The 15,279-nt window shown below is 39.5% G+C and overlaps 1 protein-coding gene across 18 annotated transcripts; it reads left to right on the top strand.

Moving 5' to 3' along the window:
* The first annotated feature begins 974 nt into the window (after nt 1-974).
* LOC106835713 (T-cell surface glycoprotein CD1a-like) lies at nt 975-13,675 on the top strand. Of its 18 annotated transcripts, XM_070497230.1 has the most exons (12): nt 1,124-1,239; nt 1,544-1,627; nt 5,446-5,722; nt 6,199-7,096; nt 7,597-7,753; nt 8,340-8,394; nt 10,233-10,388; nt 10,759-11,025; nt 11,735-12,013; nt 12,234-12,512; nt 12,851-12,941; nt 13,111-13,675. In XM_070497230.1, the coding sequence occupies exons 7-12, from the start codon at nt 10,331-10,333 to the stop codon at nt 13,151-13,153; spliced, it is 1,017 nt and encodes a 338-aa protein (XP_070353331.1). In that variant the 5' UTR covers nt 1,124-1,239; nt 1,544-1,627; nt 5,446-5,722; nt 6,199-7,096; nt 7,597-7,753; nt 8,340-8,394; nt 10,233-10,330; the 3' UTR covers nt 13,154-13,675. The 18 variants fall into 18 exon arrangements, with proteins under 18 accessions (XP_070353324.1, XP_070353327.1, XP_070353329.1 ...); XM_070497231.1 differs by lacking the exon at nt 7,597-7,753 and having other exon boundaries at nt 1,123-1,239; nt 5,446-5,624; nt 6,437-7,096; XM_070497235.1 differs by lacking the exon at nt 1,544-1,627 and having other exon boundaries at nt 5,446-5,624; nt 6,437-7,096.
* The last annotated feature ends 1,604 nt before the right edge of the window (nt 13,676-15,279 follow it).

Here is a 15,279-nt window from a genome sequence, read left to right on the forward strand (position 1 = left end):
TCTTTTCTTCCTCCTCTTTGATTCCTCCTCTTCATCCTGCATCTTTTTGTGTGCCTTTGTGTCTCTGACCATCTCCCAGCCCTTTAGTCCCAGAACTCCATTCCTCATTTAGTTTACTTCTCCTTCTCTTTCCTATCCAAACCCAAACTGTCTTATCACTTTCTCCACTTCACACACAACAGTTTAAGCACTGGTGGCTACATAATTTTCAGGGTCCAATGCAAAATGAAAATGTGGAGCCTTATACTTAAAAAGCTGAAAAAAATACTTTTAAAAGTGAAGCTGAGTACCTGAGGGTTACTATAAATATTCGGTAAGATTACCTTTTGACCTTGTTCCCAACACAAACAAAGATGAAAAGAAGTTAATCTTGTCAATTTGCTGTTTCCTTGTTTAATGTGAGAGGTGTGTCAGGGGTCTTAAGGATTTAAGAGCTTGTATAACAGAAGAAAAATAATGCCTTCAAGGAAGTTATGATGACCAGATAAGCAACCCCTGGCTGCCTTTGATGCCCAGAAGCCAGACTGCCTAAGGGCCTATCTGGAGTGAAAGAAACATGGATTACCCCTTCATTTCTCTAAAACTCCTTCTGTCAAGACACTTAGGTCTTTAAAACCCCTTTCTTCTCTTTTTAAGGCAAATTTGGTAAAATTTATCCTCTAGCCTTCTTGTTTCAGCCAATTGGAGTAACTTTATCTCTAAGTACGCATGTCTCAGTGATTGGCTTATTGCACCTTGGGCGCAGGACATTGAGATTAAGATGCTCTGTATCAAAGGTACTAAAACATAAAACTGATATCGACCCTGATATAGTTTCCCCACACTAAACCCAGCATATCTGGGGTTAAAACCAAAACACTCATTCCCTGCTTACTCTCTGGCTTCCTGGCTCCAGAATCCACTATGCTCCATGGAGACAGACACCGTCAAGGACAAGCACCTGGACAAAGAGATACAGACTGGTGGGAAAGCTTCTGACCAGCAAGGTCATGAGCTCCCTCCTCTCTGCAAGTGTCTCAAGGCCAAAGACACGCTGGTGGAAAAGTTCCGACCAGCAAGGCCATATGCTCCCCCTCCCCTACCTAAAACCCCAAATAAAAACCCTTCCTTTTAACTTTTTCGGGGAGTTTGGGATTTCAGCGTTAGCTGCCCTCTCTCCTTGCTCAGCGCTGTGCAAAAATAAAGTTCCTACTTTCTTCTACCACCCCTGGTGTCAGAGATCGGCTTGCTGTGCAACGGGTGAGTGAACTCACTTCAGGTTCGGTAACAATTTGGCGACCCAGATGGGACAGTGTCCCAGGTGGACGTCTCACCTGTGGCACACCGGCCTCTGGCTAAAGGCCTCTGTTGGAAGCTGTCCTGCAGCTGCCTGAGCCCCTTGTCTCAGGGACAGCCCTAAGCAGCTGGCTACTAGCCAGACGTCGTTGGCCCAGGGCGCTTTTGCTTTGGTGGTGAAAGAAACTAGGTTTAGGACTTAGGAAGACATCTCTTGTAAGTAGCTGGTGGTTTTTGTCTTTGTCTTTGTGTTAACCTTTTCCAACAGGACCGGCCGGAAATAATGGGTACCTTGGCAGCTCTCTGGGCGCCTTTTGTTTTGAAGTCGCCACGACGCCCCGGCCAAATTTTGGTAAGTCCCCTGGGTGTGCACAACCGAGGTCCCTTGTCCTTGCTCATTTGGAAAGATCTGCATGGCGGATCTTCATTTGTTGGGCGCCCCTGAGTGTAGGACACGGACTAAGCTGGGACTGGAAGCACTTTGGTTTTTGGTTTTGGTCTTTGTTTTGGCTTCCGTTTGTGGCTGAGGGTTTTTGGGAATGCGCACTTGTTTGGTATTTGTTGTTGTCTGTTTGTCTGTCCTTTTAAAAGTGTTAACATGGAAGATGCTGCATTTATTACACCTAAGAGCCCCTTGGGAAAAACTTTGGCTGATGGTCGACCTATAGCTATAAGCCAATGTCTAAAGAGGGATGATTTTCTTTTGTAACACCACGTGGCTGCAATATTCTTTAGACTCTGGAGAGAAAAAAAATGGCCAAAAGATGGATCCTCAAGTTGGGAAACTTTTTAGGGAGCTCTTACGATCAACAACTGTTTTATTGGTACCTATGAAAAGACCAAATTAAGAGGAAACTATAACGACTATTCTTAAGAACTTGATCAAACTTGGGGTCTCAGCTTCTCGTAGTCTTACAGATGCGAATGGAAATGTTAAGTTAACAAAGAAAAATCAGACAGGGAAGAGTCACAGGACTCATCCCAGTGGGATAAATGGAACAGATATGAATGAAGTTAAAACAAAGGTTTTAATGAAACACTGCCTAAGGTTGGATGGGCTAAAGGGAGCCCCCTCATTGGCTCCCCAACATTAAAGGACATCAGACAAATCTGTTCTATTTACCCCAGTTTGAAAAACATAAGAGGTCAGGAGGCAAAAATCAGAGAAACCTGACCAACAATTGTTTGGGGCAACAATTAGGCTACTAAGATTAATAAGACTATAAAAATTAAAATGTTTAAGCTAATATTATATGAAGAGGTTATGTCAACTTTGCCTGGATGTTTTCTTTGGGAATAAATGTTATGTCTAACTGGGAATGCTTCCCCTGAATAATATTGTAATACTAAAACTTGGTAATAGAATTGTAATGTAAGTTATAATTAAAAATATAAGGGTTAGTAAAACTAAGATAAAGTTTTGTAAAAATTGTTATACTTAAACAGGCCAATTTCAGTTCACAGAAACTGATGTATGCAATTGGAAAAGCCAGCTGCAACAATGGGGAGCCTGTTTTAATCTTTTGAGGCTTCTAAATAAAATTAGAAATACTTTACTGCCTCTTTAAGAGAAAATAATTAAATAATTAAACATGCCAGCAGCCGAATCCAAATCTGCTGCTTTTGTCTCCTCTCTTGCTGAGCTTCCCAGCAAGCTGAGCTTTGCTTCAACTCCCCCAAAATTCCTGATCTAAAATTGAATGAGTAAAAATAAGCAAACTTTCGAGATAATTTGGAATTGTAACGACCATTATGAAAACCTGTTTCAGAAGAGGATTCAAAATCTCTCATAATGGAATGCAGTCTTTAATGAATATGCAAAAACTCCTAAGAGACGAAGTTATTTAACATGATATAAAATGATCTTTGATGAATCAAAGCCTGTTTAAGTTTGCTGGCTTCATTTAAAATGAACATGTCCTCAGAATTATCAGCATTGGCTATAATTCAGACATACAGCCTGGGTTTACTGGTCAAATGAGCTCACGTCATCTCAACAAAATTTATCAGCAAAACTCATAACTCAGTATAATAGCTAATTTTGTTTAATGTCTCATGGAGTTTTTGTAGATGATCTCAATATAATTGTTAAGAACAGGTAAACTAAATAAATGTAAAAAAAATAAAAGTTTTTGGAAAAACTTTTTAACAATAGTTATATGTATAATTATATGTATAATAATTATATTATGATATATGTACTTAAAACTGAGGACAATAGTTAACTGCTGTAATGTCACATGAAGTTTTTAAGAGTAATTGTTAAAACTGGGTAAAAGTTTTAAGTACAATAATTATGTTTTATAGTCTGAATACTTAAAAAACAGCTTCCTGGGGCTGGCCCCGTGGCCGAGTGGTTAAGTTCGCGCTCTCCGCTGCAGGCGGCCCAGTGCTTCGTTAGTTCGAATCCTGGGCGCGGACATGGCACTGCTCATCAGACCACGCTGAGGCAGCGTCCCACATGCCACAACTAGAAGAACCCACAACGAAGAATACACAACTATGTACCGCGTGGCTTTGGGGAGAAAAAGGAAAAAATAAAATCTTTAAAAAAAAAAAAAAAAAAACAGCTTCCAAAATCTTTTTGGAAACTTAAATTTTATAACTTTACTAAGTTAAGTTAAATAATAACAGTTTATTGGGTATCTAGGTCATTTCCACATAAGATAAAATATTAAAGGTTAACTACTAAACATTTATTTGTCTGCCTTTGGTTTCTTATATCAAAGAGACTAAAAAGTCTTAGGTTTATTAATAAACATGTTTTATGTATGCTGAGAAATTTTATATGAGGAAACATATATTTCTAAAGGGTCTGTATACAAAGAAAGTAAAATATATGTTTTCAGTAAAAAGATATAAAGAATGGAAATATTTTTGTTTCTTGAGTTGAGAAAGATAAACTTGTCCTAAAGTGCTGGGACAAATTCTGAATGTAAAAAAGTAACCAAAGGTTTGTAAAAGTAAAGCCCTAAAGAAATGTATGTATGGTCAAGTTGTCCAGGATTAAAGTAAATCCAATTAAGTAAATAAACTTATATGTCGAAAGTAAACTGGTACAAAATTAAAACTTGGTTTCCTCTTTCTAAAAAGGATAATTTTCCTACATTTTTAATCTGCTCTTGATAAAAAGGTTATAAAAAGGGTTTTTTTTTTTTGACTATTTTAACTCTGTTTCCCCTTGACTCTTTCTGTTGTCACTTCGAATAGATAGTGGAACATGGTTTTACAAGTGATCTTTGTTTCCTATCTGAACAAATGTTTTAAAGCTTTTAATATTTTTGACAAGCTTCCCCCCCACACAAATATTCAAGTCTTAAATACAAGCTTTCTTTTGACCTGGAAGAGGAGGGAGAGTTTCTCCGGGTATTTTCAGAGGGCCCCTGGGACTTCTCGGAGAAATTTGCTCTCTTCCTGTAAGAAAAGAATGCTAAGCTAATAAGGCTTATTTTTTTTTTTATGTTAAATTACATAAGAAGCATTGTCAAATAAGTAATGATAAACTTTCTTAAATGGTATTATGTAAATGAGTGTTATTGATATAAGTATTTTAAAAATTATCTGATCTGTTCTGATTGTCAGCTATAATCCTGGTTGTTATCTCAAAATGTTGTATATCACAGACACAGTCAAATGCCTTTGTCAATTCCCATTTTTGAATGTTTTGTTATTTATGAACAGTGGCTATTTTACTTTGATGTTTTTGCAACTATGTTTCATCTTCAGAGAAATTCATGGAAAGGACTCTGACACTCTAGAATACAGGTTTCTAATAAATGTTCAGATTATAAAACTAAACTGGGTAAAAATTGCAGAACTCCAACAGAGAAACTGATGACCTCACAAACTGCTGACAGAAGATTAAAATCAAGAACCAATTACACAGGACAGAATAAACTGATAGGGATGATTATAATTTTTATGACTTTTTAATTGAGATATTACGGTTTTTAATGTTTTGCTTTTTTTCAGAGTTAAGAAAACCTTTTTCTCTATTCTCTTAAAGAACTATGACTTGCAGCAATTTATAAACAAAATTGAAACATTTGTCTTTTCCTCCCTATCTGAGCCCCCCAAAACGCAAAAACTTCTGATAAGTAAGTATTCTTATTCTTATGGCAATATAGTTGTTTGCATAAGTACAATAAGAATCTATTCTTCTTTTAACAGGACACAATTGGAAACACTGGTTATATTACCAAGATTTTGACTGGAATATCATATTTTTAAAAAAAAACATACAGACTTGGATATAACATGACAGCTTTTGAAGAATGAAGGTTGACATTCTGGAATAAAGCCACTTGGAAATATTGGCCTGGTACTGTGCTTATGGGTTCTGTAACCTGGTAAGGTTGAGCAAAGAATGTCACTCCCTCTCGCAGGTACCAGGAACCTCAACGTTTTGGGGAACCTCATGAAGAGAGAGATTCACCCAAATCTGCAGGTACTGCAGGCAGAATCTGATAACAGGTCCTTTGCTTGGCTTTCCTTGAGAGGCCTTTAAAGATCAACCTGAGATTCCTTATAACGTTCCAGCAAAGCAGATTTAAGAGCCTATAAGATCAATTACTATTCTTGCTGTACTTATGTAAATGATTATGCCAAATTTATTAAAACTAGACTTATTTTGCAAACCAGTTAGTCTTAATTTGGCTATGTCTAGTGAAATTGAGGGTGATTTTAGAGAGGAAGATTATGTTTCAATAGAAACTATAATACATGTTTATAAATATTGAATTTTAGTTTTTTCAATTCTCTTTGAAATGTTTGTTTTACTTCTGTTAACTGGACTGGATCTTGAATTCTTTGTCTCCTGAAATATCTGGCTAAAAACATCCAAACTAACATTTTCAGGGTTTTTTTTTTCCAATTATTTTCATTTAAAGTCATTGAAAACTAAATCTGCCCTTTTTCCTAAAGCCTTACAAACTGAAGCTGGAAGACCCAATATAAACTTAAGAGAGATTCATGTCTACTGCTGTGTAAGCCACTCAAAAAGCTACCTGAGTGCCCAATGACACCATGAGAGACATTTCAAACTGCAAAAGATTCTTCGACCCTGACTTCTAGAAATCTTGATTGGCTGCCCCCGGGCTCAGAAACTGGTTTATAATTTGCTCCAATCATTGACCTTGTTTTTCTCTTTTTGTTTCTCTAGAAAAACTTCTTATTAAATACCTGGTTACTTACTTACATGATACAGGCCCACCTTCAGGAGCCCACCAGCATCACTGCCTTATTAAAAGACTGGTTCAATGAGATGAAACAACCTACGCCCCATTTCAGGAGGAAGTAGATAGATTGGTCACCACCCCAAATCCCTCAAGATTGAGGGACAGACATAAAATAGGGGGGAGTTGATATCGACCCTGATATCAGTTTCCCCACACTAAACCCAGCATATATGGGGTTAAAACCAAAACACTCATTCCCTGCTTACTCTCTGGCTTCCTGGCTCCAGAATCCACTATGCTCCATGGAGACAGACACCGTCAAGGACAAGCACCTGGACTATCTCCTCCCACAAAGAGATATGGGCTGGTGGGAAAGCTTCTGACCAGCAAGGTCATGAGCTCCCTCCTCTCTGCAAGTGTCTCAAGGCCAAAGACAGGCTGGTAGAAAAGTTCCGACCAGCAAGGCCATATGCTCCCCCTCCCCTACCTAAAACCCCAAATAAAAACCCTTCCTTTTAACTTTTTCGGGGAGTTTGGGATTTCAGCGTTAGCTGCCCTCTCTCCTTGCTCAGCGCTGTGCAAAAATAAAGTTCCTACTTTCTTCCACCACCCCTGGTGTCAGAGATCGGCTTGCTGCGCAATGGGTGAGCAAACTCGCTTCAGGTTCGGTAACAAAACTTTTTCTGTTCTTTTGATGTCTCTCTCTCTCTCTGGTTCAGGCTATCACGCTGTTTTGTTGTTATTATTTTGTTGTTGTTGTTGTCTCTTTGTTTTAATTTGCAAATGCTGCTCTCTCTCTGGCACAGTGACTCACAGGGAAAGTGAGGATCCTCTTAGGTGCCAGGGGAGCTCCTCTCCCCTTGCTTTTTGTGTGGGTTTAATAATTTTTGGTCAAAATGCAGACATTTTGTCTAGAATAATAGACATTGAGTTAAATAGTATTTTTTGGAAGGGGATCTGAAAATGTGTGTGCTATTTCTTTTGCTAAGTTTTGAGTGTGGGAGTTTGAATCAATCTAGTCAAGAGTTAACAGGGTTTGTGTTTTGTTGTTGTTTCAACAGCCTTCCAAGTCCTGTTTAATTACTTTGTTTGCAGGGTCGGGCTGTTTGTCACAGAGTTTTCTTAATGTCTGCTTCCCTCTCAGGTTTTGGTGCGTCCTTTGTGCTGTGCCTCAAGAAGAATTGTCTCCATCCTCTTGCTTCTCTTGCCGCAATGACATATCTTGTGATTTGATGCTTGCTAACCTACTTGGGAGAGAGTGTAGGGGCATTACTTTTGTTCTTCTTCAGTCTCACTCTCAGGCAGGTGTTTTGTTTTTTAGGTTGGGATTGGGCCTTTAAGAGTTCCTGCTTTTCTCTCAGCAGTATGGAAACTCTTGCAGCCTAGATAGGATGTTTTACTGTCCTTTCCCCAATTTTCCCCTTCCCCCAGCTGCCTTGCATCTTCACCTGTGCCCTGAAGGCAACAGGTCTTTCTGCCCCTCCCCCACCACATTAAGGCTTTTTTTTCTGTGTGGGAGATAGGGGAGAAAGATCTGGTAGGGTCTTCCTGTCTTTTTCCTGCTTTAGATGCTCTCATATCTCAGGCTTGCACCATGAGAAAGGATTTCTCTGGTCTTTATCCTTGACTCCAACCTTTCAGGATGCCCTGGTGAGGTCTATGGGAAAAGCCTATTGATATAAGTGGATTTTCTGTGTCTGTGACTCTCAAGGTTTCTATACACTCCTGCTAGTTTAGCGTAATTTGTTAACAATTTTAGCTGAATTATCCTTACTGGCTTGTATAGCATCTGGCATCTATCTGTCAGCAAGGGTTTGGATCCCGTATTTCCTTGGAGAGTGTATCTTTTCTTAGATTCAGGATTAATTGGTTGCCCTTGTATTTCAGCTTTCTGATGGATTAAAAAAAAGCTGTGGTTTTGATTATCCAGCTTTCTAAAATTGTGAGTATGGGAGAGAAGCTTTCCAGTTTTCTATGTTCTAATCTTAACTTTCCAAAAAAAAATATTTTTCTCTTAACTTAGCCTGATGCTTATTTCTATTTATTTGTTAACCAAGAAATAAAAAAATAAACAGCCAAAACACATTTATCCAGAGGATACAAAGCAAAGACAAATATTTAAGAGCCTTTAAATAGTTATAAACATCATGAAAGAGGGTCAGCACATCTAGCAGAGACCAGCTTATAAGACAAGCATGGAACATCCAAACAGGACCAATAAGAAGGGAATCTTAGAAAATGACTCCAGAATAATTTATTAACTCCACTTCCCACAAATTCTCACTGATTTCTTATTATAAGTAATAGGAGATTTATAGCAGGACCCTCTGTATAAACTTTATGCTTGTTAGCATGTGCTTTGATCCTAAATAAAACTGTAAAAGATTCTCATTTCACCAAGTAGGGTTACAAGTAATACTTTCTGATGTCTTAAAAAATGTTTACGGGGCCGGCCCTATGGCCAAGTGGTTAAGTTCACGTGCTCTGCTTTGGCAGCCCAGGGTTTTGCCAGTTCAGATCCTGGTCATGGACCTAGCACTGCTCATCAAGACATGCTGAGGTAGCGTCCCATATGCCACTACTAGAAGGACCCATAACTCAAACATACAACTATGTACTGGAGGGCTTTCGGGAGAGGAAGGAAAAATTTAAAAAAATAACAAATCTAAAAAAAGCATGTTTATGTTGAACATCTTCATAACTTTTAAAAATAATTGGATGTCTGAACAAAATTCATTTGATCATTCAAAAATATTCATTGAGCACCTATCACTTGCCGAGCACTCTGTTAGATGTTGAGGATCCAGCACAATAGGGATATTGATACAACACCACAAACCAAGCACTAAAGTCAAGATTCTGAGTGGGCAAACATCAGTTAAGGGTCACCACTTTAGAAAATATTGTTTCAAGCATGCTTGTCTTTGTCTAGAGGTCTATACAGTATAAGAAAACTCAGCCCACCAAGATTTATAGTTCTTGGTTTAACTGTTTTTCTTCCCAAGTAGACTAAAGCCTCCTTGAATAAAGTGATCGCATTGTCAACCACAGTAGTCATGAGTGTAGCAAGATGCTTGGATCCAGCAGATGCTAAGCAACTGATGAGTGAATATATATCAATGAGAGTCAAACAGAGGGGTTTTTTCTTTATGTGTTTCACTGTTCTTGTGGTCTCTTGATCACTATTTGTTTTTCCCTAAGAATAGTGGAGTGGAGGGTTGCTGGTAATTTATATTGTTACACAGGGCAATCATAGGGATTCTGATAAAGCAAATAAAGCAACGAATGAGAAGTCAGAGATGTGAATGAGGTGTGGTGGGGTCGAGGCAGGGGAAGAGAATATTTGGGGAATATTCAAAAGGGCAAGAGAGGGACAGAGTGATAGTAAAGAGCAGGAGCTTGAGAAGATAAGCTAGGGTGCTGGAAGCCATTTAGTTTCATGCTTTTATTGTATGAATGAGAAAGAAAAAAGCCCATAGAGTTAAAACGACTGTGCGATGCCACACAAGGCTTGGTCCATAGTAATCAAATCAGGGGGAGGTGAACAGGATGGAAGTTAGTGAGAAGGAGAGAAACTGGAAGCCAGAGAGGAGAGTCAGAACTGCAGGAGCAATGAGTCTGAGTAGGCAGTCCAGAGAACTGGAGGGGAAGTGAGGTTCTGAGTAGGCGGTCCACAAAACTAAAGGAGAAATGAGAGTCCAAAAAGGTAGTTTAGGTTTTAAGGAAGGAATAGATCTTTTTGGCGGACAACGATTAATGGAAAGGTTTTTCTGCTCTTAGGAGAAGGAAGTCAGAATAGAGGTATTGTGGAGAACGTTTGTTTAGAGAAGAAATCAAAGACCAGCTTTTCTGAGAGAAAGAAAACATCAGCAAATGAAATGCTGTTCCTGCAACTTGCATTGCTAGTGGTTCTCCCAGATGGTGACAGTAAAGATGGTAAGAACTCTGGCTGCTGTCCAGTTGGATGCAAGAGGCAGTGTGTGTGTGTGTGTGTGTGTGTGTGAAAGTGTGTGTGTTTTTATGTGTGTTTGTGTGTCTATATGTGGTGGATTTTCCCCAGCATATACCTGGAGAGTGAAAATGTCAGCCTTGTTTCATTCTGAGTGTCCCTGACCAGGTCTCTGTGCTCTTCTGAAAGTTGAATACAAAGCATGGGACTGTGGGGCAGGTAAATGTCTCCTGAGATAACTATGGCTCTCCTTTCCTGCATATTCTGACTTTCCCCTCTCTGGCATCTTTCTTTCTCCATTCTCTCTCCTTCCCAATGCCTTTTTTTCTCCTCATTTTATCTGTTCTTTTGACACAGACTTCCAGGAGCCAACCTCCTTCCGAGTTATCTACAGCTCATCCTTTTACAACCCTTCCCGGGTGCAAGCTCTGGGCTCAGCTTGGTTGGGTGAGTTGCAGACTCATGGGTGGGAGAACCACACTGGCAGTTTTATTTTCCTGAGGCCTTGGTCCAAGGGCAACTTCAGCAGTGAGGAGCTGACTGAAATCGAAAAGTTATTCCATATGTTCAACATTGAATTTAATCAGATATTTCACAACCATGCCAGTCAATGGCAGCTTGAATGTGAGTACAATTTCCTCCATGGGGAGTGGGGATATGGTTGGGAGGTGTGTATATTTCTCAATGAGTTTCTTATTCCTTTAAGAAACAGCCTCCACTAACTTCTGAACCTTACTTCCTTTCAACATAAAACTGAAATTACACACTTGTCAGCAGGGAGTATAATCTGGATCCTGATTCTTCAAAGTTTCAAGTCTTCTGTTACTTACAAACTCCTCTCTCATTGACTGCAAGCTTGTGCCTTATTCTCTTCCACCAGTGGTTTCTGTGACCACCCCTTTCCCTGGCATCCAACCAGATACCCGCAGCTTCCCCATTCTTTGACTGACTTCTTAAAGTGTGATTTTTCTCCCCCATTCTATCTCTCCAGCAGTCTCTGTCAATATACTCATTGTTACCTGTTGCATTCCATTCACACTAGATTATTATAATGTCACCTCTCTGACACTGAGTCCTACCTTCTTCTTTGCTCAGACCATTCATGTTGGCTTCTTTGAACATTATGCCCATTCCTCTTGTTATTCATCTCTTCCTCCATCTTCAACTACCACCAATTCCTCTTTTACTGAATTTCTGATTAAAACAAACTTTGCCCCTTTCCCTTAAATCTCCTAAACTTCTCCCTTCTGTTTCTACTGTCTTTTGCTTCCATTCATTTCATTTTATCCTTTTTACTTCCTCTTTCATCTAATTCACAACCTCTCTTCCCCAGATCCCTTTCAGGTACAGCTAGCAATGGGCTGTGAGCTTCACATTGGTGAAGCCTCAGTAGGGTTCGCACGGATTGCTTATCAAGGATCAGATTTAATAAGCATCCAGAATAATTCATGGTTACCATCTCCAAAGGGTGGAAGTAGGGCTCAGCAAGTCTCCGGACGATTCAATTTGAATAAAGTCTTCTTGGAAACATGGCACAGGCTCCTCACTGACACCTGCCCACGTTTCCTCTTGGGTCTTGTTGACGCAGGGAAAGCAGATCTCCAGCGACAAGGTCAGTTTTCCACTCTTTTTCCAAGACTTCTCTACTCTGAAATCACACCTTCTCATTATCTCCTTCCCATCTTCCTAAGAATTAGCCACGAGGGAGAGGGAATAATGGGTGACAGATTCTTAGGTGCAGGAAAGATATGTCTATCTAAACTGATGTGAAGATCTGAACCTCTAAGTCTGTGTTAGAGTCCTCATCTGAATATCTTTCCTGTCCTCTGCAGCAAGGCCAGAAGCCTGGCTGTCCACTGGCCCTAGTCCTGCTCCAGGCCATCTGATGCTGGTTTGTCACGTCTCTAGCTTCTACCCAAAGCCTATTTGGGTTATGTGGATGCGGGGTAAGAAAGAGCAACAGGGCACTCAGCAAAGTGACATCTTGCCCAATGCTGATGGGACATGGTATCTTAGGAAGTCCTTGGATGTGGAAGCCATTGAGGCAGATGGCCTCTCTTGCCGGGTGAGACACAGCAGTCTAGAAGACCAGGACATCATCCTTTATTGGGGTAAGAAAGAACTGTGACCCAAGCTGGGGATGGGAGTAGGTGGTCCTCAAGCAAAGCAGGACAGTCAGACGAAAAATTTGGGATTCTAGGGGCTTCAGACCCAAAAGGAATAAAAATAAGTAATTCAAGTAATAGGAGAGTTGAAAAGCAGGGACCCTGCAGATGTAGGAGGACACTGAGTGTTAGATGATGGATTCATCTTGAAGAGGGATGAGAGAAGAAATAGGAAAAAAGGAGATTGGTGAAGCAGCCATTCAAATGAACAAAGGAAGACCAGGGAAATGCAGTAAAATGGGGTGGATTTGAAATGACCCCTTTGTGTGCACCCAAATCCACAGAACATCGCAGCTCCACGGGCTGGATCTTCTTGGCAGTGATAGTGCCCCTGGTGCTTCTGACAGTGCTTGCGTTTTGGCTTAGGAAGCGCTGGTGAGTTCTTTATATCCATTTTCCTGCTCTTTTCCCCACTCCTCATTTCTCTTGCCATCTTTTTTATTTTCTCTTTCCTCAGTTCTCCTCCTCCCAGTCCCCTTCCTTCTTACTCCTCACTTCTCACCTCTGCCTCATGTAAAGTGACTTCCATATCTGTTCTTTTCAGGACACGTTGTGAACCTCCAAGCAATCTTATCTCTTTGGAATGAGATGCCAGAAGCCCAGGATGTATCTAGACCCAATACCATGATGCTGTTCCTTCAACTCTTCTTATATGACCTTTTTCGTTGTTGTTTATTTCTGCTTAATAGTCAGTTGTTAATATAAGCTAAATGTAGTTTTGTAAGATTTTTTGTTCTGACTCTGGTTCTGTGAATTTAAAAATCCAATTATAACTCTAACTGGATGATGTCTTAGCAAACTCCACATATTTAAATATTAGTGGGTCATTGGGCCCATTTCAGTTGTCACCTTTTCTAAATGGCCTTCCCTGATTCACACGTTGAAGCTGTCTTTGCCTTGTCTGAACTCCCAGTGCACTTGAACTGTACTTTGCCAAATCTATCCCTCACTTCCTGCCCTTTGATGCAGCTATTTAGATCCCCTTTCCCCTTATAATTTTTAAGCTTCTCAATAGCAAAGTTCTCATCTTTTGAATATTTGTATCCTTGGCAAAGTGTCTTTGCATGTAATATGTTCTTAATAAAAACTTGTGTTGAATTTATGTTAAATTTCTACTCTTTTCCTGTTCGTTTCCTTCTGGACATGTAGTAGTTGAGACATTTGATGCTTTTCTTGTTAAAAGTCTTCTCACTTGGCCAAGAGACTCATACTTTCCTAGTTCCTTAGTGACTTCTCTGAGCCCCTGAGGAGAAACACAATGTTGCCTCTGACTATTCTTATTATTGAATTATAGAGACATATTGGAGTGAAACTATTGCTCCAAGTATTCTAAACAAAATGAGTAATGCAGGATGTAGGCCCTTGCTATTCACTGTGATTCAAGGACACTCAGCAGAGGTCTCACCTTGGAGATTGTTGGAAATACAGAATCTTGGATCTCAGACTTACTGCATCATAATTTGCATTTATCAAAATCAGCAGAGGATTCATAGGTGCATTAAAATTTGGAAACCACCCATATAGGTGATACCTGAGAAGTAGTAGTGCAAGTGTGTCACTGAGGAGAAAGGAAGATGGCCAAGAAAAGAGAACAAGAGTGTTGATCCTCAGGACTGAAGTGAGGTCAAGGCAAGGACAGAACATACAGTACATTGTTGCTATTCATGGCTGTTGTGTTAGTCACTGAGAACATTGAGTTAGTGAATATTGAGCCATTGCTCCCAGGAGAAATACAAGGTTAGGTTCCTGTGAGCCTTTGATCACATTTGTGTCAACTGATGAATATATAGCTTTTTTTTAATGCATATTTCTGTTTAAAACCACTTTATTTAATATACATACATTTCCAGATAATTTATGTATCATATGCAGTATTCTTTTATAATAAAATACCAACCAATAAGTGTTTGACATTTCCCCAGCCTTGGTAACATGATGGTAAATTTCTTGGGTTTCTTCCACACAGTTTTGCTGTCCACTACATTTTAAAAATAAACACACAAACAAACAAAACTGTCACCATCTCATCAATCCATAAATATAGCTCCTTTCCCATTTTTATACAGCTTTACCATAGCATTATAGATATTACCTTAGTGTTCTCTGGAGTGGCTCCACATAGAGATCAGCAAATTTCCTCTCCCTTATTCTGGAATTACTGCATTGTTGATTCATTAACACTGAAGGCATGACCCACAACCCTATAACTCATGTGTAAACAAAGTTGATCTGCAAGTGCATCTTCTCTGTAAGGCATCTCACTGCTTTCTTGTGTCTAGGAACACTAAAGAGAACTTCAGCAGTATGCTTCAAAGCCATTTTTAGTAGCAATACCACAAGCCAAGAGCACAAAAATGTTGAAAATATGGCATTAAGTAGACCATGAAAAAGACACTTGTTTACAGTGTGAGAATTGAAACAAGAAGGCAGAGTGCCACCTTATTCGACCCCAGTTGTGAATGTGTCAGGTTGGTAACAAACTTTGCACTACTCTGCACATGTATATGAATGAACAGTTAGGCTAATTAGCAAATACAGAATTCTTGAATAATGAAAGTCTACTCTTTAGGACTAATGATCCCTAATTGCAATTTGAGTTGAGATATGCATGGCTAGACCGCAATTACTCTAGGATTCATTAATTAATTCAACAAATACTTCTTAAGCACTTACTATGCAGCACGGACTTATGGAGTATAAAGTAGTCAGTGAG

Source organism: Equus asinus, chromosome 25, assembly GCF_041296235.1.
Source record: "Equus asinus isolate D_3611 breed Donkey chromosome 25, EquAss-T2T_v2, whole genome shotgun sequence".
NCBI lineage: Eukaryota > Metazoa > Chordata > Mammalia > Perissodactyla > Equidae > Equus > Equus asinus.